Source organism: Peromyscus maniculatus, chromosome 3 (genome assembly GCF_049852395.1).
Source record: "Peromyscus maniculatus bairdii isolate BWxNUB_F1_BW_parent chromosome 3, HU_Pman_BW_mat_3.1, whole genome shotgun sequence".
Taxonomy (NCBI): Eukaryota; Metazoa; Chordata; class Mammalia; order Rodentia; family Cricetidae; genus Peromyscus; species Peromyscus maniculatus.
This window is the reverse complement of record NC_134854.1, coordinates 21,060,205-21,088,005: the sequence shown is the minus strand read 5'-3', so window position 1 is coordinate 21,088,005 and position 27,801 is coordinate 21,060,205. Positions and strand designations below refer to the sequence as shown.

At 43.2% G+C, this 27,801-nt stretch overlaps 1 protein-coding gene across 1 annotated transcript; it reads right to left on the bottom strand.

The window, feature by feature from the left end:
• Positions 1 to 1,714: 1,714 nt before the first annotated feature.
• Positions 1,715 to 27,590, bottom strand: Pon1 (paraoxonase 1). Its single transcript, XM_006986868.4, has 9 exons — positions 27,308 to 27,590; positions 20,057 to 20,127; positions 18,202 to 18,257; positions 17,701 to 17,869; positions 14,673 to 14,799; positions 11,264 to 11,464; positions 9,796 to 9,877; positions 5,791 to 5,919; positions 1,715 to 2,106 (listed from the first exon to the last, which is right to left on the bottom strand). Exons 1-9 carry the CDS (start codon positions 27,379 to 27,381, stop codon positions 1,948 to 1,950), a joined length of 1,068 nt encoding a protein of 355 aa, XP_006986930.1. The 5' UTR covers positions 27,382 to 27,590; the 3' UTR covers positions 1,715 to 1,947.
• Positions 27,591 to 27,801: the final 211 nt, after the last annotated feature.

The window sequence follows — 27,801 nt, the reverse complement described above, 5'->3', positions numbered from 1 at the left end:
AGCTTGGATGAGACGAATGAAGCCTATTCGCTGCATTCTGTCTCAGCCTCACAGAATAAGCAATGTGGTCGTTACCCTGAAGGTGTCAAGACTTTTTTTAAAGATGTATATAAGGTTTGCTTTGTTAAGTACCACATTCATTGATAGTCATAACCGTTGTTCCAAAGCCAAGCCTCCTGGACTGTGGATAGCTGGTATTGCTGACTAACTGAACACTCACAGACGTCTGGTGTCTTACTAAACTGACTAAAATCACTTCAATCTCATTGTGACGAAAGCGGTTCTTTTATAAAAATAAGGGGTTTTTTTTGTTATTATTTTGGTTTTCTTAAGATCTTACTTTATAGCCTAACTTGTCCTGGGGTTCATGATCCCACTGCCTCAACCTCCTAAGTCTGGAATTAGACATATATCATTATGCCTGGTTCCAAAAACTGTTTTTGTTTTATACTTCCAATTTGTGGCCTTAAATTATAGTTTTTTGACAATTTTTCAGTTTCTTACAAACTCCCACAAACAAACTAATACCCCCCCTCAAAAAAAAAAAAACCCAAAATACCAGATAAATGCCATGACTGTTATCTTAGAAATATTTCATCTCTAAACTGGCTGCTTTAATGTCCCAAAAATAAAAACCCAGCACTGAGGTTCTGTCTTCAAAATAGACAAATAATAATATAATCTCTTGCTTCATAACCAACATAAGAAAAGTGATATTTTCTTCTTAGTCATGTCTCTCAATAAATAGCCAAAAGTTGCTGATCTTCCTGTTATTAAGTCTGTTTATCATCCTTTTTTTTCAGTCTCCACAGCAAGTTAGAGTAGGTAAAGCCAAACAAAACAAAAACCAAGAAAACAAAACCCATCCCTGGCACTCAGCACCTGTGGAATCAGTTGCAGACTACTCCTGAATCTAGTCATGACAGAAGAAGTGAATTCCTCCATTCTTTGGGACAGTATAAACAGAATGTATAATATATCAAGACAACAGAAACCATGTTTCAGTGCAAGAACCTCTCCAAGGATCTTCTGAGTCTCCTACGTGCCATAACTATAGGAAAACTGAAAAGCCCAGTGAAAAAGATGAGAGAGGGTGACTGTGACTTCTATTTCTGGAGGAAGTCACAGAGAAAAGGGAAAAGCCAGGAGTCAGGCAGTGCATGCTGGTCCATCCATTGGCTTCATGAGTTATTGAGAGTTGTCTTCACGATGACATTTTTGTGACCCTGGGAGTCCCTAAGTCACCTAAGAGTCCCCAGAGTTGGCCAAACTCTCTTGTTTTCTTAAGGAAGAACAGTGAAGCAGAAATACATGCACAGGTTTTCAGGGATTGTGTGTGTTACAAGGAAAGTGTGTTTGGAATTACATACAAGGTATTACTGATTTTTCCTAATGCCGCGACAAACAGCCTGGTATAACTAAAAGGGAAAAAAACTTATTTTGGAGGGCTCAGTCCACATCTGACTCCACTGTCTCTTGGCTTGCAACTCAGCCCCAGGAGCCGGTGGGGGCTCACCTCACGGCCAACAGGAAGCAGAGAGGAGCAGAGAGGCAGCCCGCCCTCCCAGTGACATACTTCATCAGTGTGGTCCTATCTCCTAAAGTTCCCAACACCTCCAGAAATCCCTCCCCCAGTGGACTAAACATAGAGCATACGAGCCAGTAGGAACAGTTCATCTTCAAATCATAACACAAGTTATATAGACTTGACAGATTTATCCATTTTGGTGAAAGAGTTTTTATTGATAAATGAAGTCTTCAAGTAGTTCAAGACTAACTTTAAAGAAACCTTTGCTGTTCACATCTGTAGCCAGTAAACACTCCCACACCTTCTAAGTTTAATGTCAACATTCATTGGTCAGCAGAGATCACTGTGATAGGCACCTTCAATATGGAAAACAATTGAAATAATGGACTCATTGTCCATGGTGTGGTGCAATCAGCTTATCACAGATCACAGTAAAGAGCTCTGTGGAACACAGTGCCAATAAGCAGTTTTCCTTTGTACACAGAGGCAACTGTAGTACCTTGCAACACTGTGCCATTTTCTGCATAAACTACAGTTACTTTAGGTTCTTCTGATAGAATGTTCTGGATTCGAATCACCTATCAAAGAAATAAGATGAAGTTAATATTTTTTTGTTTAGTCCTTTAAATCAGCTTTAAACTTGTAGTTTTCCCCCCTTAGCCACATTATCTCCTATAATTGTGTTCTATTCTAAAATTATCTAAGATAGCTCTTTCCTCACATGTGATTGGTCAAGTTTTGGCTACATGATCTTTAACAACAGTAGCGAGCATATGAACACACGGGTAAGGTAGGGCATATAGGTAAGCAACACAGCCTGGATACGAGACCTTAGGGCAGGGAACACGGTAGTATGGGGGAGGGGAGTGAGCAGTAGTTTTATAGTTGTCTGACTGGCATTAGGCCTGTTCTGTGTGTTTTCAGATAAATTAGGACCGTGGATGCTCCTATTTTGGACACTGAAATTTTGTTTGGGGGCTAGTGGGGAGTCATGATTTGATTATTTGGTCTGTTGGTTGATTACCTATGAGACAGTCTTTGTACATATCTGAGGCTGGCTTTGAACTTGCACTCCCTGCCTCAGGCTCTTGAGTGCTGGTATCATAGGTGCATATGCACCACTATGCCTTCAGATGTCTGATTTTACAATGTAGATAAAGAAACTTGAAAGTCTGACCCAAGAAGCCACCTATCTGTAGCATACTTACGCACTCTTTTGAGTTTCAGGTCCTGCCTCTAAGTAGAAAAGATTTTTAAGTTTTATTTCCTTTTCTTATATTTTTGGTTGTGAGCCTAGCCTTTAACGGCTGAGCCATCTCTCCAGCCCTATTTCCTTTTCTTAACTGAGAAATTGAGTTACATTATTACTGACCATGTATTTCAGTTCATGTTAAATGCACCATATGGTATAGCTAGTGTTTGGTCCTTTGGGGTAATAAAACAATTCTATACAACAAAACCGAATATGGAGGGTGTCTTACTGAGGCAAGGGACGTGGGTCAAGCAAGTCTTAGGGCTTTCCTTTCCCATTTGTGCCTTCACTGGAGAATTAGATGGGCGAGACCAAATTACTTCTAAATTCTCTTTGACAATGATAAAATACTGTGACTTGGAGAAAAGGAACCTATATCACAGAAGACCCACTGTAGCAGGCTAGGGAAGCCAAGGCCTGGCATCAAAGGATCAATGGGCAGGTCCAAATGACTTTTTAATATAGCTAGCACCAAAGATACATGTCTTAGGAGATTGCTGCAATGTTAACATGTTACTTACAAATTATTAACAGTTCAGGATGCACCTCAGTTTAATAAGCCTCCTGTTCATAAGAAGTTGATCTATGGGGGCAGGGCACTAGATAGTGCATTCAAATTATTACATTCTATTTCCCTTATCAAATTCATCATTAGAAAGAAATTGTTTTTTTTTTCCAGAAGACCAAACCAAATCCTTGGTAGAGCAAAGGACCCATGTTCAACCAAATGAGCTAATAAGCAAGAGCAATTAGAACTGAAGATTCTGCTCAGTTTTATATACTGAACACCCCGCAGCATACATTTCTTCAATTCTATTAAAATACAGCTGAGCAAGCCTAATAGTGAAAGTCTACCAAAAGACAAAAAGATTGATAATAACAAACACAATCATAATTTCCTGTAAATTTGGAGATAATAGGGTCGGGAGCCATTAATATTAGACTTCTTTCAATACAGATATATAGGGGGAGGTGTGTGTGTGTGTGTGTGTTATACACACATGTATATCAAGTAAAAACTTATTTACTATCCCTTAAACAAGTCAGTAGAGCTATTTATATTGCATTTACAGTATGTTAGGTATTTTAAGTGATATGGAGAGGAGCCGGGCAGCAGTGGCACATGTCTTTGATCCCAGCACTTGGGAGGCAAAGCCATGCAGATCTCTGTGAGTTCAAAGCCAGCCTGGTCTACAGAGTGAGTTCCAGGACAGCTAGAGCTACAGAGAGAAACCCTGTTTTGAGAAACAAAAACAAACACTGTGTAGGAGGGGCCGAGGAGACGTCTCTGTAGGTAAGAGCACTTGCTGTGCCGACCTGACTACTTGGGTTCAGACCCCTAGCACCACATAAAGAACTGGACATGGAAACTTGACCTTGTCATCCCAGTGTTGGGGAGGTGGAGACAGGAGATCCCTGGCTTGCTTCTAGCTACCTGGCAAGCTCCAGGTTCTGTGAGAAACCCTGTCTCAAAAAGTAAGGTGAAGAAGCAGTTAAGATGATAGCTAGCATTGACTTCTGGCTTCCTTATGTATGTGTGTGTGGTGCGCACGCACACACACACACACACACACACACACACACAAAGTATACAGAAGGATGGATATGCATAAATCATGTTATCATACCACATAACTTCGTATAAGGGACTTAAGCATCTATGGATTTTATACCCATAGGAGTCACAGACATAGTCCATCATAGATATTGAGAGAAGCTGTAGTGATGCCCTGGATGGGGTACTGATGCCAGGTAAGGGAAAGTTATGTGGGGAATGGATAACAAATGGATACAGCCCAGCTGTGTGACACCACTGTATTTTTTTAAACTAGTCTGAATTTCCAAGTTTGAAATAAGGATGTGGGCACCATCTAGCCCTTATATCAGTAGTGAGTTCCTCCAATAGCTGGATGTCCTTAACACGGCCCTTCAGGCCCACATTCTCTAGGCCCTGACTTGCATCAAGGCCTGCATGGAGGGGCCTCTCCAGCTTGGCTTCTTGCACACTTGGAGGGTCTGAGGATCTGAGGTAGTTCCCCAACCCCAGCCTTTTTCCCCCTGGATGACTTCTAGCTGGTTAAATTCTCAGCAAGGTGCCCACCTTCCTTGAAACACCTCTCTCTCTCACTCTCTCTCTCTCTCTCTCTCTCTCTCTCTCTCTCTCTCTCTCTCTCTCTCTCTCTCTCTCTCTCTGTGTATGTTCATTTTATTTGTTTTTATTTTGCCAGTGCAAGGGGATCAATCCCAGTGCTTCACACATTCTAGATAAGTGCTGAGCTACACTCCCAACAGAGTATTCATTCCCTTCTTCTGCCTTTGGCGGCCATTTCCTGCGAACACACACACACACACACACACACACACACACACACACACACACACACACACAGCCCTGTGTTATTGTGTCAGCTCCTATTTGTGTCCCTATACTGAAATCACACCTTTTTAAAAAAAAAAAAATTTACCAAGCAGTAAAGAACTACCTGTGCCCTTTCTGGACTCCCACCAGAACACCTCCACAAGCCCTTTTGACCTCTGAGAACCTGGATCATCTGTCCATGTGCTCTCTGGTATTTGCACATACAAGTAAGAATTTGGTTTTCAGTTGAAAAACAGCAGTTACTGCTGTGGATATTACTCTATGTAAATAAAACACTGATGGCCAGTGACCAGGCAGGAAGTATAGGCGGGACAAAGAGAGAGGAGAATTGGGGAAACAGGAAGAAGGAGGGAGAGACACTGCAGCCACCGCCAGGATAAGAACATGTAAAGACGCCGGTAAGCCACCAGCCACGTGGCAAGGTATAGATTATAAAAATGGGTTAATTTAAGATAAAAGAACAGTTAGCAAGAAGCCTGCCACGGCCATACAGTTTATAAGTGATACAAGCGTCTGAGTGATTATTTTATAAGTGGATTGTGGGACTGCGGGGCTTGGGGAACCTGGAGAGAAGCCCTCCAGCAACAAGTTACAGCCAGCCCCTGTGTCCACTTCATCATGCAGACTAACCTCGGAGCCGGGAGGCTTCTCAGAGTCGTAGAAGAAGATCCTTATCCCGTTGGGATGGCAACCAACCCAGAGGTCCCCTGTCACAGGATCCACAGAGATGTTGTCCACAAGGGTGTCAAAGTCGAGGACCTGCCAAGGTAAATAGGAAGAGCTGGCCAGAGGCTGTTCTGTTGCAGGCCAGCACACTGCTATTCCCAGGGATACAATTCCTCCCACCTCGGCTACACTGAAGGGATGCATCTGGCCTTCTGTCAACGTTAGCATTGTGCTGGGTTCAAAGACAAGCTGGGGGCAGGGGATGATTTACAAAACAAAGACTGACTCTTAAGAGTTAAATGAAATCATTTGCACATGAACCTAAAAAAATAAAATAAAATAAAGTGCAGGATAAATTCATTCTTTCTAAAGAGGCATGTGCATGTGATATGTTTACAAATATTCCAAAAACAAACAATGAATGTAGATTCATTTCTGAGGAAGATAATGGAGGCAATATAAGTTCCTTCATGGCTAATCATAGGCTGTGTACCCAGGGAAGAAATGATCACCTAGGGTGTAATTCTTCTCTTGAAGTTGAGGGCAAGTTTGTTCTTTCGTTTCCTGAAGTGATTCAGCTCCCTGCTCTTTTTGCTGTTTCTTCTCTAAATCTAAGCTGCAAATGCATGATCACCGCACAGATGGTTGTCCTGGCTGTGCACTGGCGTCATAAATAACAGCAACGATCCCTAATTCCACCATTCATCATCCTGGCTGCCTTCGCCGGGGAAGAAATCCCATCTATTTGTTTACCTCTAACTCTCACCGGAGAAACAATATTTGCTCGTGTACTTCTGAGTCCAACAGATTCAGTACCCAGGGACCCTGGAAATCACTGGTCGTGACTCTCCGGAAAGGCCTGAGCGTGGGTAGGCAACCGCGATGTGCTGCTACTGCCCTCCACTTCCTCTCAAAATGAGAGCTGTCCCCACATGTCCACGAAGGGATTAGAGGGCTCAGCGACCTGGCAGAGCCTCCCTCTCCCTGTGCGAGGCTTGTCACCCTTCAGCCTGGAAACAGGCAGCATTAACTACTACAGGAAGTGGCTGAGCAAGCAGTCCCAGGTCAAAATCTACTCCTGGCTTTCTCCAGCCCCCAGGAGCCATCCGCCCAGGGCCAGCTTTCTCCTTTACAGGCTTACATTAGCTTCTTTAAGTGAGGAAGAGGTGTTAGCTAGTGTTCTGCTGTTAGCATGGAGCAGGGACTTTGCAACTGGTAAATTCCATGGTGGACAGGAGCCTGCTGAGAACATCCGTAGAGGTAAGAGTGGGCCTGAGGCCTAGGAGCCAATCCACTCTGCAGTTACCACATAGGCTGCGAGGCACGCAGCTCAGCACCTGGAGTGAGAGGACTAGACAGACAGAGCTCCTGCCGAGGACCAGCCGGCATCTACCAGGCACGCTGCTCTGGGTCCAGAAATGAACTCTTGTCGTGTAAATATTCAATACCTACCCATGATGATGATAATAATAATAACAACAATAATGATAATAATAATAATGATAATAATAATAACAACAATAATGATAATATAATTGCAAGGGATATCTACATCTCATCTCACGTTGCCACAAAGACATGTGGAAGATACTCAAGTCTAAATAAGACACGGGCATGTTGGTGAGGTAGCTCAGCAGGAAAGTGCTCTCCCCTTTCTTGACCCTTTCCCTACCAGGGCCTGGGTTCTGCAATCCCCAGGACCACCTAAAAGGAATGCCCTAAATAAGGAGCTGGTTTTGGTTTTTCATGTTAACACTCCAGTATTTTGAGAATTCCAGTTGACTGCACTGTGGCTAATTCTTAGTCTTAGAGTCTTGGGAACAGAATTCGTTTTGCTATGGTAAAATGCAGGTAACATATTCCCTGCCATCATAACCATCTCTAAAAGGACAATTCAGCAGCATCAGGTACAGGCACATGTCTGTGTAACTGTCACGATTAGCCATCTCTAGAACTTGGAATTGTCCCAAGAGAAACTCTGCAACCAATAGGTCATCATTCCTCATTTCCCAGCTTCTGGTAACCACCATTCTGTTGCTCCAGTGAGTTTAAAATATTAAACTTATTTTAATTATCTTATTTTGGGGGTAAGGTCTTGCTATATAACTCAAGGTGGCTTCTAATTTGGAGTCTCCCTGTCTTAGCTTCCCGAATGCTGGATTACAGGTGTGAGCCACCATGCCTGGCCCTAGGTACTTCAAATAAGTAAAATCATGCTCTCTGTCCTCTTACGTTTGGCTTACTTCACTTAGCATAATGTCTTAAGTTTCATCCATTTTGTATCCTTCCTTTGTAAAACTGAATACGGTTCCAGTGTATGATTACACCACACTTGGCACTGGACATACACCATTCACCTTCATCACAGATTTGATCATTATCCACAACAAGTTCTTCAAATCTCTTGGCATTCTAAAATATTACTAAACTAATGTTAATTCACATAATCCCCCCCCCCAAAGAATGAGTATCACTGCATTTGACAAGGTGGCTTCTGCTAGGTTGATTATAATGATGAGAGAGAGTCCTGTTCCGGCACCAAACGTGGAAGCCACATCTGGCGCCCGACCCTACAGGAGCAAAGCCCTCACATTCCGTGTTGAGTGTATATTGAATTGGGTTTTATTACAAAATTCCTTAACTTTCACCTTGCAGAGGTATCTGTTGTTATAAGCATGGTTTGCTTTTATTCCCTAAGCCAGTTGGAGTGTGTGAAATTTCATTTCTCTGCAGCTAATATTAAACTAGCTCTGCCGATGATTTTTAATGTCAAACACGATGTTGGATTTGATGTTGCTTTGAGGCAATTTTCTCTGAGTGAGGTCCCTTGTGACAGTCCCTGGGACATGGTGACAGTAACAGGCATGCAATTGGCAGTGACAGCACTTCATGTGGTGGGCATGGGTGTTGGCGGCATGGTGTCTTGTGGTTCCGCAGGGACAGGGGCCACTTCGTAATGTTCTGTTTACGTAAGTCTCCCTTCTTCCCCTTTGTGCGGTACACTTTCTGACGAAAACTTTTAGCCTAGACCAGAATTAGTAGGGGGCAGAAGGTGAAGCCCTGATATGCAGCCAACCCCACCATAGTAATTAAACACATGTTTGCTGGATGCTTATTAGATGTTAGGAACTCTTCCAGTAACAAACAGAAAAAAAATCTGCCCTGGTGGATCATATAGAGAGTAAAGAAGACTAGTAAGATGTGCAGTGTGATGGAATGAAAACTGAAGGCAAGAATAAAGCCAGCAAGAAGTCAAGACCTGTGGTGGGGAGCAGGGAGCAGGTTGGTAGTTCAGGTCTTTAGGGAAGGTCTCACTGAAGTACCGTATTAGTAAGAAGTGAAAGAGATGAGAGGGCCACAGATACCAGGAAGACGAGGGCTCAGAGTCTGCAGCTGGATCCCTCGGAACAGCTGGAGAAAGGAGAGGTGGCAATGCAGCACATCTGGAAGTAGCCAGGTCACATGTAGCCACTGTGAGAATGTGGCTGGAGCAGAGGGGAGCTGGTTGTGAAATACAAGTGGAGATGCTTTTCTTGGCATCTCTATCTCCAAGAAGGGAGGGAGAGAGAGAGGGAGAGAAAGAAAGACAGAGAGAGGGAGAGAGAGAGAAAGAGAGAGAGAGAGAGAGAGAGAGAGAGAGAGAGAGAGAGAGAGAGAGAGAGAGAAGGAGAAGGAGAAAAGAAGTAGATGCAGATAAGGAAGGGACCTGGGAAACAACCCATCTTAAAATTCTCTGGAACAGAAAGTCTCAGAGTTTCCTGTGTGAGATGCCTAGGTTGCTGTTCCCACTCTGCCGGGAGCAAAAGTGAACAACAAACACACGATGGCACTGATGGCTCTTAATAAATAAGTGAAAAATTGCTTCTCACCCACTCCAATTAGAGAATTCCTTTCTCCTCACTTTTAATTTCACAAATCAATTAGAATCTAATTATCACTCTGCAAACTTACAGTGTTAATACGTCTTACCTTCAATGGAGTTAAAGTCCAATTAGCATGCTTTTCATACACGTGAATCTTGTGAGCCAATAATTCGGCTATATAGACATGCCTTCAAAGAAGAAAGAGCTCCATCAAAGTGCTTGGAGTGACGCCAAGAGGTGAGTTGTGAGAACTCATCTTGGGGTGTAACTTTGCTTAGAAACTAGAAAATCAAATTCATCTCAAAGCAAACTCAACTCTAAAGAACTCAATGAGTCTATAGGGCATGAAGCATTTAATCACTGGAAAGTCATTCCCTAAGGTGGCAAGGTGTTCATCCTTTATCAGCAGGGAAGAAATGTAATGCTAACATCTGCTCTTTATATTTGCCTTGTACATTGTTGCCTCTGACTTGTTAACCCAGTGGCAAGCCCAAGGTTCTTTGTGTCAAAAGATAGTAAGTTCAGGCTTTGGGGAGCATCGGGAAACCCTCTTAATGATGGTCTTCTGTTTCAGGCCAAAGAAAGTACGAGAGAAGACAAGGGTTTGGCCTCAATGCAAAGAAGTCTTTCTCTCTTCCTGTTCTGAGCCTGATCCAAACATGAGTTCAGTAATTTGCACAAGGTATAACACTTTACACCATAAAGATTTTTGATGAGACTAAGCACAGTATATTCTAGAACAATGAGAGAAGTGGTGTGCTAGTTGTCTTCTGTGAGGATTAGAGACGATATGAACAACAGAAAACTGCCCATGTTACTTTTTTTGTTACTGATGCTCTGAAATTTTTGATACAAGAAGATGAGGGAGAGTATAGATGGATGATGGACGGATTTTATATGTTCATCAATGCTACCCAAACTGTGGTGCCCAGACCAATAGTGATCTGTGAACTGTTTGTTGCAAAACCAACATGAGGTAGTAGACTACATTACAATAGTTGCATTCTTTCATATGGTAAGTGCGGTCGGTGGTTTGAACAAGAAGTGCGGTCAGTGGTTTGAACAAGAATGGTCCCCATAGGCTCATATATTTAAATGGTTGTTTAAAAGTTGGTTGAACTGTTTGGGAAAGATTAGGAGATGTGTTGGAAGAGGTGTCACTGGGCTTGGGCTTTGAAGTTTAAAAGGCCTGTGGCATTCTCAGCAAGACCCACCCACCCACACACACACACCTTGTGGGTTCGGTCTCAACAAGTGAGCCCTCAGCTACTTTTCTAGCACCATACCTGCCTGCCTGCCTCTTGCCATGCTGGTCATAGACTCACCTAGAACTGTGAGCCCACAATTAAATGCTTCCTTTTATAAATTTCCTTAGTTGAGGTGTCTTTTGTACAGCAATAGAAAAGTAACTAAGAAACTAAGAGGTCCTGTTGAGGGAACCAGTGTCATGCTTTACATTCTCATCTTACTAACATAGCACAACAGATAATCATATTACATAGGAAAAGACTATGTTCTAAAGCTGTATGGGGAGAATCCAAATAAGCCCATTGTGTTACAGAAGACACACATACTTGCCATCAGGGGAAATGCCAATGCCATTAGCGAAATCAAATCCTTCTGCTACTACTTGGACTTTATCAGGACTGTAGTAAACAACATTGGACCATGACAGACCCAAGTACATCTCCCAGGACTTTAAGTATGGGTCAGCAAAATAGTGATCATTTGTGGCATAAAAGCTCTCAGGTCCAACCGCGGCAATATCATTGATACTGCAATTAAAAATACACACAATTATACACAGAAAGATAGTACACATTATAGGATTAGACAATGGAAGTTATTAAAGTCTACCCTTAAAGTCAAAATATGGAATGGAGTCCTCACACCAACAGGGATAGCCCAGAATCACTGTGACATCAGTCCTAGCCAATCTCCAAGGATAATAAGATCTGATTATTAATACTGAGACATGAAAATAATACTAGCTGTAGTGTAAATGTAATGCTGTAGGGTATGTGTGTGTTTGTGTGTGTGTATGTGTGTGTGTGTGTGTGTGTGTGTGTGTGTGTGTGTGTGTTCTGTAAATATTGAATTAAGCCAGAGATCATAAGCAGGGCAGATGATTCAGCATACATGACACTGACTCCTGTAATTCCAATGGCTTGCCCATTGTAACAGGGAGTAAAAACATTGATCTGGTAGCACTGTGGTTCCAGCCTTATTAGCTGTGTGATCTAAGGGAGAGTCAATCCTTTTGTATGTTATGGCCTCAGTTTCCTTATCAGGGAACGAAGGATGATGGCCTCTTCTATCATTTGCCGTGAAGTTTCATGCCTCTTAACGGAATGAGTCCATGAGCAAGAATGTTCAGAAATGGGATGTTTGGCTCTTTTCTTTCTGATTAGGATTCTGTCTCTGTGATGCTGAAAACATAAGATATATGAGTCTATTTTTCAGCTTTAATAGGTACAATAGCAAACACATAAGTGAGTCATTCCTTGCTGATTGAGGTGACAGAAGTTCCCTGGGGCCATGATCTGAGAGAAAATGATCTTTACTCTGCTGCAGAGCGCGTAACAGCAAATGCGTCGGCTCTGACGCAGCCGGGGCTCAGGAGTGAGTGAGATGGTACACAGCGCCTCAGTTTCTCATCTGTAAAGAGAGCTTAAACGATTTCCCCCTCCAACTCACACAGCTCATTAGAAAAGCCTGTGGTCGGAATCTCAACTGTGGAATCACGGTGGGAATTACAACGAGACAGAGCTGTCAGCTTTGCTGGAGCCAGGCTCACCCAGTCTTCCAGCAGCAGCAGCTACTATTACCACAGTGGAAAACGTCCATGGAGGTATGATGAGTCTATGCAGGTTTCGGACAAAAACTGACAAGCTGCTCCTATTTCTCTTTTTAAAAGCAGAGTTTAGAAATTAGTATGCAGCTCTCCATGGAAAAGGAACAGATGGGAGCGGTTTGGAGCAATAGCTTTGAAATTTGATGTGCTGTTTGAATCTGAGCCTGTGTGCTATGGTCACAACGTGGGGCCACAGCATGTCACCCAACTTTGAGCCACTTCCTGAAACTCGGTGTTCTTTCTGTAGTTTGGCATGTCGGGCAAAGATGAAATGGAACAGTGAGTATAAAGGCCTTGCCATCGTGTCTGGCATACATAAAGGACCAATAATAAAAGTCGTGATGTTGTTATTAACATGATTAGCTTATTACAGGTTTAGTAATTCGAATATTAATACTATAAACAACCCTAAAATACAAAGCTACAAACGTGCATGACTAATCCTTGGGTAGAAAGAGCCAAATTCTAGTTGACTATGGCACTCTGATTATTTGTGGTCTGGTTCTTTGTTCTGTGCTCCCAGTCCACAATATTTTCACACCTGACCCAGAAAACAAATCCCTGTTCTGCAAAACTGGAAACACTGGTGAGTAAATAATAATAATAATAATAATAATAATAATAATAATTGTCATGATTTCTTGTGAGTCAGAGTGCTAGCCCTGACTTCAAGCCAATCCCAGCTGTATTAATGGCTGAGCTTGTAGGCAACTGCACAGATAGGCCAGGCCTCAAGAACAGTTAAATCCACATGTGCCGTCATAATAATGTCAAATTAAGAAGCTGTTCCCAAACAGTCAATAAACCACATGTTTAAGGCCGTCTGCGTACCACTCGACTTCTAGCTGAGGCTCCTTCTGTTGGTCTGATGCCATCATTCCCTCAGCTTCTTCATTTTACATGTCTTCCCTGAATATCCTTTGGGCTCTTCAGATACTTGAAGGCCTCATTCTCTCTTTAAAATTATATATATATATATATATATATATATATATATATATATATATATATAATTTTAAAGAGAATATATATATCCTGTATCTCAGCCTGACCTCAAAATCCTTATGTGCTGAGGATGGCCATGAGCTCCCAATGGCTGGGATTACAGACATGCACCACCACGCCTGCTGTATGTAGTGCTAGGGATTGAACCCAGGATTTTGTGCATGTTGGGCAAGTATTCTTTCAACTGAGCTACACCCCATCTCCTGAAATACACTTGTTGTATAAATAAAAATTCTACCTCTAACTGATGCTCTCCATTTGATCTCATCCTAGGTATGCAGAAACCCTGGGCTTTGGTCCCTACTTGGCCAATAACTAGTTAGTCAAGCTTTATCTAGTAATCTAACTGTTTCATACTCTGTTTCCTCATCATCACACCTGCTGAGTGAGGTAGGAGAGGGGATTCCCAGGTAAAACAGAGCATATCGGATGCCAAGACTTTGCCAGGGGCCTGCAACAAGTACAGATCTAAATGTACAAAAAAACCAAGGTGGATGAATGCTGTTCTTAAATTATACAAGAAGGTGCTAGAATTCTAGAAAACCATAATAAAAGTTATTGGGGAGATGATATTAGATTATCTTAAATCTATCAAGGGGTCCATTGGCTCTTTTCATAGGCTAAGTGAGGTTGACTTTGTGTTGGGTGGGCAAGAATTGATATCCTCGGGTGTGTATTTTTCTCATGTGTTATATTGTCCAGGGATCTAGCATGGAAACTAGTATTAGTCTAAATAGTGTACAACACACCACTAGTAGATGCTGTGTAATGTCTAAGATGCACTGAGTTTGGGATCTTCTCTTGTATATCTAACTGGAAAGAACATTACCATCTGAGATTGGTCTTGTAAAGAAGCAGTTTTGTTTTGTTTTGTTTTGTTTTTTAATTTCTTGGAATGGCTTGATAGAGATCCTGAGGATGGCAGCTAAGCTATAGTGACCACCCAAAACACGGTAGGTGAGGGAAGAAGGGAATGAGCCTGCTCTTAGGCTCACAGGGTTTCAGTACGTTCTGAAGAAGAACATTCAGAAGAGTGGGATCTGCCCTGGCCCAGATCAAAAGCTAAATGTAAGTGAGCCATCTTCCACCATCAAGGGACCTGTACATATAAGGCACTGCAGTACCTAGGCAGAAGTTCATGTGTGATGGTTTTCAGATGCAAAAGTGATCTTTCCTCTTCTTGAAATTTAAACACCTCCACAGTGGACTTGGAGTCTGGATGGTTTACCACCAGTAGGTACACGGCATTATCTGAGAGGAGATGAAAAACAAAAATTGAAGCATTATCGAAGCTCTCAGCTGTCAGTTCCCTCTCCCCAAAGCAATTTCATCCCACCTCCAACTAGTACTTAGGATGTCAGGCAGATGGAATATTTTCATCTTTGTAGAGAAAAGCGTTTGTGATTGCTCCTAAGAAAAGTGGCTAAAGGAAAAAGTAGTGACAACCTCTGAAGACTCACAACTTCACAGGAGAGAGAAAAAGCCCCAGACTTCAGAACGAACATCACCAGCGCTGAAATTCCAGACAGCTTGTTAAGCTTTGATAGTTCAAGTGATCTTCCTGGGATACAAAGTTGAGGTAAAAGGATTTGAGGGTGTGAGAACTGGACTAGACAGTGAGCTTGCGTGGAATTTCCACAATGGATGGTGAGCTTGTGTGTAATTTCCACAGCAGATGGCCAACTCACATGTAATTTCCACAGTGGAAGATGGCAAATGCCTCAGGGAGAATGTCTGAGAGCGAGAGCGAGAGCGAGAGCGAGAGCGAGAGCGAGAGCGAGAGCGAGAGCGAGAGCGAGAGCGAGAGCGAGAGCGAGAGCGAGAGCGAGAGCGAGAGCGAGAGCGAGAGCGAGAGCGAGAGCGAGAGCGAGACGAAAGACTTTGGGCATGAAAGAAAGTGCTCCAAGTGGTAAAGAAGATATGGCCAGAGGAAATGTGATGCCAGGCTACTGGCCTAAGAAGTGAGAAGGGAGTGGTGACTCACTTTCTAATCCTAGTAGGTGGAGGCAGGAGAGTTGCTTCTTGGGCTACAGAGTAAGAACGGGTCTCAAGGAGAAGAGGAGGAGGATGATGAAGAGGAGGGCAAGAAGAGGAAGCAGTGGAGTATCTCTGGAAAACTCTGACATCATCAAATTGGTATTTAAAGGAAAGTGATACACTGTTTAGCAGATGTGAACAAAAAAACCAGCTCAGATATTTTTGATTGACGCATCCAACAAGCATGTATTTTTCATTGGTGTTAAGTTTGGATACTACAAAGGAATATTGTCATAGGATAAAGAACTAGAGGGTAATGTAGTGTCTTCTTCATAGCAGTTAGGGACCTTCTTTCCAACAGGATAATATTAGAGCAGAGAGCTAAATGAAACAAGAGGAAACTGTGCAGAGATCTGGAGAAATAATATTCCAAGTTGAGGGAAGAGAATCTGCAGAAGCTCTGAGGCAAGAGGTCCTTGATATAGTCAATAGTGAACCCCATTCAGAAAGAGGAGCATCCATGTTAACAGAATAACACTGACCACAAAAGGACAGGAAAGGACACGAGAGGCATTTGACAGGGCACATCAAAAGCCCTGGGGACAGCTGAAGAGCAAGGAAGTCAGACATCACATAAATGTGGGGATTAAACCAGGATTTATATTCTATACAGAGATTCTACTTTTAGAAGTTGATCCCCAAAATGTTTATAGATGATCCATGTGCTAGAAGAGTGTCACCCTGGAACTGCTTGTAGAGAGGTAAAAAGGTGAAAACACCTCCTTATATACAAGCAAAGGGTCAGTGCTCAGGACTCCCACACAGCCCAATCCCGAGAGCCCTGAAAGTGGGTCTAAATGCAGGCACAAAAGAAGCCTGGCTCCAGTGATGGAAGGGAAAGCCACCTACCAAAGAGTTTGGGAATACTACACCAATTTTACTTTTAAAAGTATACACATGCCAAACACTATATTTCTTTGCACCTAAAATGTTTAGGGAAATAAAATGGCAAAGGTTGGGTGAAAGATCATTGACAAGTACACACACACACACACACACACACACACACACACACAGACACGTATATAATCATTTTTTTGACATTTTTAGTTTAAAGTGGTCATAGGAGAGGAACAGAAATGGAAGTATCTAGGAAGATCCTTCAGCATGGGACTGAACATCTAAAGGGAAAATAATGTTGATAGCACATATTTGGGGATATTCTCCTAGAATATAGGCACAGACAGTGACACTAGTTTGAAATGTCTGGATGAGGGAAGTAAAGAGGCAGCAAAATGTTGAACTGAGACTATGAGGAACTCTCAAAGAGTTACAGTGACTGATTAGGGGGATGCTGTCAGGGAGAGCGGATGATGCTCACAGAAGCTGGATTATCAGGTAAGGGTGATGCTCTTGAAAGCAAAAGTGGGTAATAGAAAAAAGTCAGGTGGGAGGAAGGATGGAAGAAAGGGAGAGAGAGGGGGAAGGGAAGAAGGGGAGGAGGGAATAGAGACAAAGAGCATAAATGAACATTTTTGTCCCCTGGACAAGTCTTAACCATTGCCCCAGCCACCATCAAGACAGCAGAATTCAATTCTCTGGGGCTGAAGCTTGTGCATTGGGATTTTTACATTTCCAGGTGTTTCTGTGTGTACCCGACTTTGAGAATTACCATACTGCAAAGGAAATGGCACCAAGCACCCAGGGAAAGGCAGTGAGTGATGACACCGTGGGTGGGGGAACAGGTGCAGCAGGAAGCATCGAATGAAGACGAGCTTCTGAACAGTGAAGAGAGCGCCCAGGGATGGGCTGAGAAAGCGGTGCCAGAAAGAGGTGTCACTGTGTCTACCATAGCAATGATTTGGGGCTGGAAAAACTGGCTGCAGATGCTTGCATCTTCCGATTGTTCGACATGGGAAGCCTATTGCAGTTAAAGCTGAATATATAATTATTTTATAGACATAATGTGAATACTACTAGTCTATGAAATCAGTGGCTTTACAAATCTGAGATATTTAGCATTTCCAGGCATTGAAATGATTTTAGTATTGCTTACTTAAAACAGGAGGTAAGGCAAAACCCATAAAAATTATTCATGACTAGCCTTTCATAGAATGAGAAGTATTCATTGTTTGGCATACTTTTACCTTTTACATCTTTTTTATTCAATATTACCTTCATCTGTGAATGTACTAACTCCATGAGGGTTGAATGATGATTTATCCAACTTATTTCCTGTAATTTCTAATTCCAACACTGCTGGGTCCTTCTCATTCAAGTCCATCAGAAGTATTTTTCCAGGCTTATCGGGATCAAAACTTTTTATTCCAGGATATTTTAGTCCCTTAAAAAAACAATGGAGAAAAAGCAGGCATATCACAGATACTTCAAGAGCCGAGAGATGTTGATTGATATGTGTGTCCATGATAACTGCTCTGGGCCACAGGTGACCACAGGGCCACCTTTTAACTGGCTGACTTGTATGACAGGCCCACTCTGGAAGCCAAGGGCTCCTTTATGGTTATCCCCTACACACCTCACATCCGCTCTATGAGAGAGTAAGGTGATCGCCTATCTCATTTGAAAGTGGACACTGCTCTACAGAAGGCCTAAGGAAAACTTAAATTGCCAGTCCCAGAAAATGTTCTAGAACACAGTAAAATAGCAAACACTCACAGTACTTAGGAAAGCCAGTCCATTAGGGAGGATCTCTAAGTCTTCAGCACCTGTTTCTACAGGACGGAAACAGAAAGATAGATTGTTTCAAAGTTTTGCAGGAAGCTCATAATCCTTCTGCTTATCTCCTCTCGCTTGAAAATGGGTCTCTATATGAGCTCCTGTTTGCCAGGTTCAGAATGAATCTTTCCTTTCATTCAAATTGATGAATGTGATCATATGAACATTAAAGAATGAATTTTAGCCAGGTGGTGGTGACACATGCCCTTAATCCCAGCACTTGGGAGACAGAGGTAGGAGGATCTCTGTGAGTTCGAGGTCAGTCTGGTCTACAAAGCGAGTTCTAGGACAGCCAGGGCTGATACACAGAGAAACTCTGTCTGGAAAAACCAAAACCACAACAAAAAAAGAATTTTATATTTATTTGCAGAGTTTCATGTAACCCAGGCTAGCCTTGAACTCACTTTGTAAATTGAGGCTGACCCTCACAAGTGATGGGATGATAGACATGTGCCACTGTTCCTGGCTTGACTATGTGGAATTTTAAAGAATATTAATATCATCAACAAGCACAATGACAATTTGCACTTCATATACTTGCTTCAAATTGATGGTTCTTTATCTCAGAGTCAAGATCTCTCATATATATTTGTGAGTCCATGGAAACTCACAAAATATAAAACATTTGATTATTTGGAAAGAGTTGGTATTAGCCTGAACTTCTTAACTCATAAACTCCAAGTACATCATAGTTCCAAATCAATTAAACATCTGAAAATTATGTTAGAAATACAAGAAATTCCAAAATTTTTGTTTTTAGGTGGGGATATTTTGCTGATAGTTGGTAGCATGTACTTGCTAAGTATAAATACCAATAAAATATCTTTTCAAGTGAGTTACCCCTTAAATACATTTAAATTTAAAATTTTTCACTTAATACAGAGACAAATAAAGTATTTGCTTTTGTAGTTAGATACTTAATGGGTGTGTATATTTTTCAGATACTCAGGGATATTTGACAACGATATTACACTTTCCAGGAAAAAGTGTTGTGCTGTAAGATATCTGCTCATGTTTAAGAATCCTACCTAAATGAGTCTTCTTGACTCACTTTCTGCACTATCATCATCTCAGACAAATAATTCTAAAAGCAGAAACCAACAACCACTACCGAAATACAGCAAAAGCATGGATCTCAAATGAGTTGACCTCCACTAACAAAGCTAGCTGGTTGGTTGAAACAAGATGCACACTTGAGCTCTGGGATGCTCTGAGTTGGTTACCAGGGGTTACTATTCCTCCACCTTTTTATCTTTGCTGACAGGTCTTGCCTCCCAGGATGGACACCAGTAATTATCTTCCCGGCTTCCTTTGCAGCTAAACATCAGGCTGTCCCCCAGTTCTGCCTAATGAGATCTAAGGGGAAATCTGCTGAGAAGTTCTGGAAAAGAGTCTCCTCGCCAACAATCAAAGAAGGGGCACATGAAAAAGCCTTGTGGTAATTGCCTGTGAGAGCGTTCATTAAAAAATCATTCTTTATTTTAGGCTTTAATCTTTTTCCTTCCTCTCCCTTTTGCCAGCTCCTTGGGTTTTGTTGCCATGAAACTATAGTTCTGGATATAGTTTTTGTTCTGTAGACCAAACAAAATCCAATAAAAATGGAAGCATCTTGGTAATACATGTGTGAGGTCAAAAGTCAAAGTGCAAGGCATTTGTAAGCAACTCCTGACTCTGTATTACACTCTTGATTCAGTGTTGTAATTTTGGACCAAACTGAACTGGAGCATTAATAAAATATATAGTGAGATAATATCCTTGCATTTGAAATCTGGCTCTTCCTTGTCTATATACATACCGACTCCTTTAACTAAATTGCAGTTGGGAAGGTCTACAGGAGTTACTTCACGGAGAGCATTTAATCTTCTTCTAGAAGGGAGAAAAGAATAAAATATACATAAAAGATTCAGAAGGTAGAGTTGAGGTACAAAAGTAAGTCCACAAAGTTCTCCTTAACTGTGTTTTGCCTTGGGTACCCCCCCTGAGTTAGTATCCCTGAGCAGCTGTGATTCTTCAAGACCAGTGAGGACCCCGAGGTACAACACAGAGGGCAGTTGTGTGCAGAGGAGGACAGATGCATAAAGAGGCACGTGGTGTTCTCCAGACTCTGTGCACTTTGGCGGGAACTATTTCATCAGTTGCACTTGAATTCCGCTGTGGGAAGTTAGACTGACTGACAGCAGAACTCCAGTTGACGCCACTGATGTTCGGGAGCTTCTCGTAGGAAGAGCTTGCTATTTCTCTAAACATCTAGACTCTAAGTACATATGCTACTTCATAGTTCCAAATCAGTCAAATATTTGAAAACTATATAGTAAATACAAGCAATTCCAAATGCTTACATTAAAATGGGAATACCTTCCACATAACTCAGGAATATGTATTTTCTATTCTGTCAGGCTCTAGGGTCCTGATGAGGTATTTGCTTTTTAGATATGAAAATGCAGGTGTGTTTTTAAAACTATTTATAACTTCAGAAAGTCATTTTCAAGGACAGCATGCAAAAAGGCATCACACATGTGGGCAAGCACCTCTATGTAAACATACATATTTACATATTTATACATATATGTAAACAGAGGAAAAGAAACAATTTACTGAATCTGAGGACATAAGCATCATGGGGAATATTTGAGTGAAGGACGAAGGAAAAATGAACAGATGTGAGAATGAAGCACCAGCAGGCTCCTTAACAGAGCAAGGCCATTGCTGTGGCATTTGGGAGAAGCAGACCACAATGTTGGCACAGCCGGGAAAGCCAGACAACAAGTTATGCAGCTTCTAGAACAAACGACCTAGGACAGCCTTGCTAAGTAGTGACAATTATCCCAGAGTCCCTGGCGATTTTAGTTGGCTGGCGATGAGCTGGGAGCTTCTCTTCTTACCTTCTTGGCAATTTAGTCTCACAGAAGATGAGCCAGGAGTGAATAAACACTGTCACTATATAAAATGTCCTCACTGTGACTGCAAATGCAAAGGATAGTAAGAACTGAGGGTGTGTCCTTTCTTCAGAAAAAAGAGCTGAGATATTTCTACCCTCGTGTTAGTGGCTGTCAATCCCAGAGTCTAGGACAGTCTGGACCAACGAGGTGCAGTGCAGTCCAGTATTCTCCTCTGTGAGAGCACCTGAGTTTGCCCCAGTGCAGGACCAGAACGGAAACCCACAGGGACGGAGGAGAGAGAAGCAGACACAGATGAGAAATGCAGGGCGTGCTGGAAGGCCGTGCTCTCTCAGTGACAGGAATCAGCTCAGGAAAGGTTGGGATCTGTCCTGTGACTTGGGAATCTAAGGAGCATGTCAGAAATGGAAAATTGAAAAAAACAAAACGCCGCTGGACTACAATTTGACATTGTCATCATAAAAGCTTATGATAATGAAATGAAAGAAAAGTGATACAGCGATGGATTACCAGCTTTTCAGACTGAGAGCCGAATTAGGAAAAGCATTTTAGATGATGCAGACAGTGTCTGTGCACATACCTAAAAACAACAGCAACAACAACAACAACAACAACAACACACACACACACACACACACACACACACACGAAACAAGTTTCACAACATAATCCTCCTAATCCTTAGAATACATGCTTTTCTTCTCCTCTGGTAGGGCTTGAAGTTGGGGCTTCGCACATGAGAGGCAACGCTTTACCTCTGAGCTGTATCTCGGGCCCCATGTGGTATGTTCTTAGTTCTTAAGGGGTTTCTTGTTTGTTTTGTTTTGTTTTTTCAGTTCCACTCAATCTAAAAATGTTGATCATGATTTCCCACACTGATATTGTGACCTGCCACTAGGAAAAACACTTTTGGGGGGAACAGACAGTGAATGTTTACAGAGTGCCTCAATAAAGGACAAAGGACAGGTTCGAGATATTAAGAACACAAGGCAAAGTGAGTCACAAAGAAGAACTTCAAGCATGTGAAATCATTGAATGGGTTAAAACCTGTGGAAGGAGCCAGTGATGTTTAGAGTCGAAGCACACAAGAAGAGTAAGGTGGTCTCTGGCTCACGAGGCCCATTAAGAACATCGGTTTACACCAGACAGAGAGAAGCCAACTGACTCAGCTGTTCTCGTCAGACTCGTCACAGCGAGTCGGAGCCCAGAGCAGGCAAGGAGAGAGGAGGTCTTCACCCAGTTACTCTGGGTGCCAACTTATAGTCCAACCAAGCCAGATTCCAACAGGGTGTCATTGACGGCACACTTCCGGTCCTGCATGCGCCCCTTTTAACTCTCAAACACCCCTCTCCGGTATTCTTTTCCCTCATTACGGATGGCTAAGATTAACCAGTTAAGAAGAGGCTAAGCCAAAATTGGGAGACAAACATGCAGGCTGCCTTCAGCCTCTCACTGGGCACGGTTTACAGACGACACCACTTCAGAGACAGAGGTGCATCGGAACCCTCACCCACCTGCAAGCCTGTGTCTAGCTGTGAGCTCTGTGGCCACTCTTACATTATTAGGAAATGGCTGGTCAAGGACAAGTGTTCTGGATCTCATAAATAAAGTTCAATGTCAGAGTTGTGTCCCTGGTTCTGAAGCCTCTGAAGTCCATCCAGAAATCACATAAACTTTGCTGTGAGCTCTTCTGTACAAATAGACACTGACTCCCTGCCAAAGAACACTAGACTCTTAAGCTATGGTGGCACTGTGGGGCCCAGGTGCTTCCGTGTACTGTCAAGCATTCCTCATTTGTCTGGATTTCTTTATGAAGGCTACTGCGTGCCAAACCCCATGCTAAGGTCACTTACACACACTTCCTTATTTAATCCTTCAAGCACTTTTCAAAATAAAGATTCATGTTTTCCAAGTTGGGGGTATAGCTCAGGCAGAGGACTTGCTTGGCATAGTCAAGATCCTGGGTTCAATCTCTACAGCATCCTCTCTCACTCTGTCTCTAGTTCTCTCTCTCTCTCTCTCTCTCTCTCTCTCTCTCTCTCTCTCTCTCTCTCTCTCTCTCACACACACACACACACACACACACACACACTCCTTTTCCTTGTTCTATATGTGAAAACATCAAACACCAGGCCATTCAGATGTGACCCATTAATTAAAAGGTACAACAGAGATGGGATATCAAATCTCAAGATTCAAAGCACTCTGTTTCCTTTCTCCTTCATACCCTTTTCATTAGCCTACACTTTTTACTTCACTTTGACTGTCCTTTTCCTCATCTACAGCTTGTTTCTGCCGTCCATAGCCTCCTGTGGTCTTTGGTGATGGGATCAGGAGCTCCTTCGCTCGTTTTCATGGACCTCTCATGACATAAATGTCTACCAATGTTTCTCTCTTATCATGCTGCTTTTTAATAATTAGTTTTTGGTCTTGTTGCTCCCTCTACATTTTTAAATTGGTGAGTAATGCTACGTGACATTACTTCCAATGTGGCTTCCAATGTGAACATAGAACTTGCAGAGGAGGGAATTCAGCTGCCGTCTGCTGAACTCTTCTACAGCTCTCTTAACCTAGTACATCAGACAGAGAAGATGGTGTAGACATACTGATGGGGCCAGCAGGTCTGGAAGACAATGAAGCCTTAGCCATAGTGTCAAAAAGTATGCTAATATTCAAATATTAGATAAACTATCTCCAACATGCTCATTTGTCTCAGTGCAATGCTCAGAGATGGGGCCTCTGGGAAGTGATTGGGTCATGATGGTGTGGATCTAATTGATAAGAGTAATGCATTCGTGGATCCATAATTGAATGGACTCTTTGAAGATCATGGACGCTACGGAAGGTGGGCAAGGTCGGAGGAAGTGGGCCACTGGGCCTGTGGACTTGAAAATCTATCTTGTCCTCAAGCATTTTATTCTGGTTGTTTCTCTCTGATTAAGGCCATCATGTGATCAGTAGCTCTCTGTCCCCTGCTCTTACCATCCTGTGGTAGTTTGAATGGAATTAGCTGCCATCGGCTCATAGGGAGTGGCAGGCACTATGAGGAAATGTAGCTCTGTTAGAGTGTGGTGTGGCCTTGTTGGGGGAAGTTGTGTTACCGTGGAAGCTGGCTGTGAGGCCTCCTATGCTCAGGATACCACTCGGTATCACAGTCACTTTTCTACTGCAATCTGATCAAGACGTGGCCAGCACCATGACTGCCCGCATGCCACCATGCTCCCCGCCATGATGATAATGGACTGAATCTCTGAAATTGTAAGCCGACAGCTCAGTGAAGTGTTTTCCTTTGTAAGAGTTGCTGTGGTCACGATGTCTCCTCACAGCAAGAGAGCCCCTAACTAAGATGCACCTCCTCATCCTGATCTTCCTTCCAGCAGGCCCCCTGCTATGAACCAAACCCCACAGGCTTCAACGCCCAAAACCTGGAGCCAAAATAAGTCTTTTTTGTTTAACTTGTTTCTCTCAGGTTTTTCTTACAGTCACAAAGGGTCTGACTAACACACCAAGTATCATTCACTAGACTTGTGTGGTGGATTTCTGAGGTCACAGTTATGACAACTGTGAAAGCGAATGATTACAGGGAGCTCATTATGTGCCCGGTTTTATATATCCTAGTGCGATGTGTGTTATTTTCCCTTAAGTTTCAGATACAGAAACAGGCTTGTAACTTTTCTTGGCATTAACATGATACAATAAATCGAAATTGCAGAAATGAGATCTTATCCCTGTTGCTGGGAATCCACCACCATCATTGCCTATAGGACATACTACCTAGCGTGAGTGTGAGGTAGCAGAGATATGTTGAAGAATTAATGCTAGCTTGGCCACAGAGATCTGACATGTTGTGGTGCCAAATCTAGGAAGGAGGCTTTGGGGTTCTTAGCATCTCACATCTTCAAAGAATGCTCTGTGTTGTCCTAGGCATTCTCTAGATTTCTACGATAAATAGCATGAAAAGTCACATGCCCGAACTGACTACAGAGGTGCAGCAGAACCCTGGTTTCTTCCTCTCTGCCTCTCCCATATCAGATGTTCAGGAAATCCTTCAAGGCACAGGCTGGTCCTGAGCAGATTGCTGTGACCTCTCTCCAACTTCTCATGTGCATACCACACCCCTGCCCATATACAGTCCATCTCTGAAGAAGCCTGTATCTACTCTGAGGTCAGGGCTTGCCATCATGTGTTGATATGACACAGTCACATCTTTTCTCTTTTCTTCCCTGGGCGGCAGACTCATGATCTTCCTGAGGTCAGGTGCATTGTCTCCAAAATAGGAGTAGGTCATTATCCATCCCTCAGGGTCTGGTTCCAGAAAGCAAGGTTTGTGTGTCCTTTCCAGAGCAAACAAATCTCCTGCAGTGGGGGCATTTGCTAAGTACTACTGATCAGATTCAATCATGGAAATTGGGGCCTGAGACTCTGCTCATCCAGGGAGGTCTTGGGTACCTCTGAGACCCATGGATCCTCGTGTGTGTTAAGGCTTTAGAGCTTCTGGTCAGTGGGTGTTGTGTCCCTTCTTTCTCCTGTCAGAGATCTTCCAGGAGACTCTGCACACAATTCCCAGTCTGTAATGTTAACTGATTTGTACAGCAGTCAAAAGCCCAAATCAAGCTATGGAGATGGCTCTGTGGTTCAGATGCTTGCTACGGAAGTATGAGGACCTAAGTTCTCATCCTTGGCACTCATGTAAAAAGCAGGATGCAGCAGTGTACACCTGTAATTCCGCCTTGCAAAGCAGAGACAGGTGCTCCTTAACTAGCCAATCTCGGCAGTCAGGGAGCTCTAGTTTCAGTGAGAGACCCTGCCTCAAAAAAATGAGGTCAAAGCTGCGCGGTGGTGGCACACACCTTTAATCCCATCACCCGGAGTCAGAGCCAGGTGGATCTTTGTGAGTTCAAGGCCAGCATGGTCTACAGAGTGAGATCCAGGAAAGGTACAAAGCTGCACAGAGAAACCCTCTCTTGAAACCCCTCCCAAAAAATGAGGTCCAGAGTGATGGAAGAAGATTTCTAACACCCATCTCTGACCTCCCCAGGTGCACACATAGGCAGGTACAGCCATACACACACAAACATATGCTATATATGCAAGCTTTTCAAGCCCAAATACTTTCCTAATATTTTGTGATTTAAGAAATAATAATTTACAAAACCCAACTCTGTGGGTAAGAATTCTAATTAGTCCATAAGATTATATAACAGTTTAATCCCAATAGTCCATGTTGATTAATTTTTTACTTCAGAGTAAATAACACAATAGTATTGACTAAGCCTTTTGGAGTAGGATGGTGTCTAGACTTTGAACCCTTATGAAAGATTATCCTAAACTTAACACACATTTTCAGCCTCCTGCCCATTAACACCCTGGTGGGTTTTTAAATGCTTTCAAGGGAAGCAGGAACAAATACCACTGAATAGCTACTGAGTCCTGGGCTCCTTGTTGGCAATTTTCTATATAAGTATATGCCACTATAACTGGTTTATTGGAGCATTCAGTGTTAGAGATGCAAAATGATTTGCCCAAGATGCCTTGTTCAAAGCAAAACCAGTCCAGCATTCACGAGCATGATGGCCCCTTGCTCCAGCCCAGCACCCACTGGAGTGTGTGGACCACACCAGGGCATGGTTGCTTCTATGTGGGCCAGTCCACAAGCCGGCTTCCTGTCTGTCTCCCTCAGTGGAGCCTCAAGTTGAGATTCTCTAAGTCAGGAAGGTTTGCTACATCTGTGGATTTTCCTGTTAAGAACCTGGAGCTACTTTAGGGTGTGGAGCTGGCAGAGGTGGGGACCACGGGGCTGCAGCCCTCACCCCACTCACCCCACTCACCCACTCACCCCACCCACTCACCCCACTCACCCACTCACCCCACTCATCCACTCACCCACTCACCCCACTCATCTACTCACCCACTCACCCACTCACTCACTCACCCCACTCACCCACTCATCCCACTCACTCACTCACCCCACCCACTCACCCCACTCACCCCCTCACCCCACACATCCACTCACCCCACCCACTCACCCCACTCACTCACCCCACTCACCCCACTGACCTACTCACCTCACTCACCCAACTCACCCCACTCACCCCACTCACCCACTCACCCCACTCACCCCACTCACCCACTCACCCCACCAAACTTACTGATAGGAAGACTGGTGGTTCTTGTAGAGTGCCAGCAGCAGCCCCACAAAGGTGAGCCCTATCAGCTTGGCCATAACCTGAGACAGACGGACAGACTGAGAGTGGACAAGTGCAGGGACTCTGATCAATCCTGAGGCCTGCAGCCCAGAGGCTTGGACAGCTCTGGATTGGCCAGCCTGAGCTTGCCTGAGGCCGTCCTTGGTGCCACAGCTCCAGGTCAGCCAGAGTCCTCCTGCTGCTCTGTCCTGGCCAGGTGCTTCATTCCTCTTGTCCACCCCCGCCCATCCCCCAACTTTAAGGAGAGAAAAGCAGAACAGGTGCCTAAACTGGTCTCGAAGGGATTAAGCAAGTTGAAGGAAACAGAGAGCCATGGGAAAAAATTGAGCCAGAAAGGTGAGTCGTTCACTCACTTTGTGTCAAAAAAAAAAAAAAAAAAAAAATCCTAATCCTTGTGGCTCAGCAGGGGCTCAGAACTTCATCTTGATAGCTGCCAA